The sequence below is a fragment of the Perkinsus marinus genome, assembly GCF_000006405.1.
Source record: "Perkinsus marinus ATCC 50983 genomic scaffold scf_1104296956068, whole genome shotgun sequence".
NCBI classification, from domain to species: domain Eukaryota; phylum Perkinsozoa; order Perkinsida; family Perkinsidae; genus Perkinsus; species Perkinsus marinus.
In genome coordinates, this window is record NW_003207580.1 from 199 (window position 1) to 1,275 (window position 1,077).

At 46.6% G+C, this 1,077-nt stretch overlaps 1 protein-coding gene across 1 annotated transcript; it reads left to right on the forward strand.

The window, feature by feature from the left end:
• Positions 1 to 335: 335 nt before the first annotated feature.
• Pmar_PMAR009112 (hypothetical protein) lies at positions 336 to 845 on the forward strand (the record flags this gene model as incomplete). Its single annotated transcript, XM_002775272.1, has 2 exons — positions 336 to 480; positions 712 to 845. The coding sequence occupies 2 exons, from the start codon at positions 336 to 338 to the stop codon at positions 843 to 845; spliced, it is 279 nt and encodes a 92-aa protein (XP_002775318.1).
• Between the last annotated feature and the right edge of the window lie 232 nt (positions 846 to 1,077).

Genomic DNA, 1,077 nt, shown 5'->3' on the forward strand with positions numbered 1-1,077 from the left:
AGTGTTCGTTGTCGTAATCATTCACTGAGTGTAACAAGGATAATCCACACTACTTGTGTTAACGAGGAAGGTTGAAACACGTTAGAGTTGACGAAGAGCTACTACCCGCAGTTTCGGCCTAGTGTCACCACCTCAATTGATCACAATCAGGGGTCGTCATAACAGTGTCGTCGATGTGCGCCCTGTGTCACCAATTTGGGTGGGGCTCTCTAACCGTTTCTCCTGATGGAGGCCGAATCAACAACGAAGTTAATCTCTGTTGCGTTATCAGCTAGCAGTTGTTGCCTTTCTAGTGAGATCAGTCTTGGGTGCTCCTTGGTTGCTTTTCCCTCCTCATGTCGGCAGTATCTACGAATGACAAGGCCACAGTATTGACGCTCAAGAAACGTCTTTCTGAGCCTGATAGAGACCTTATGGCTATCATTGATTCGCTCAGCTCCATCAACATGGACAAGCAGCTCTTGAAAGAGACAATGATTGGTAGTATTAAGCCTTTACCATTATATGGCGGTTCAATCGAGGGAGGTTGTTTCTGTGTATTACACTCTACGTTGACTCTAGTAATTCGACAGTATTATCAAGAAACGATAGTCTCTTCGTAATGCCGTCATGTGTCTTATATGGCAATCTGCCTTATCGGCTCGTTTTAGAGCGAATTAGAATCGGGAGAAGTGTATTTTGATGATCAGCCTGGGATGATTGTGGTATCAGGTAAAGCCTTGAACAAAGCGGCCAATGCTGATGAGACAACACCACGGGCCAAGAAGGCCGCTAAGAACCTCATGGGGGCTTGGAAGAAGAAGATCGATTATAAGCCTTCATCAGGTGACCATTTCACGGGGTAGTTCTCTTGGAGAAATATGGGCAATCTGACGGGCGAATAATTCAGTCTAGAAACTCTCAATGCGTCAGGCCATCATCACTCTCATCCGAAATCGGTCTCCAGTGCGGAGTCTGCGATGGAGAACTCGTCGAAGCCAGTGAATGGTCAACCTACTGCTGATGCCTCGACAACTGATGGCAGCTGCAGCAGTAGCAGTGGAAATACTGATCTCACGTCTGTCATGGAAGTAGCAA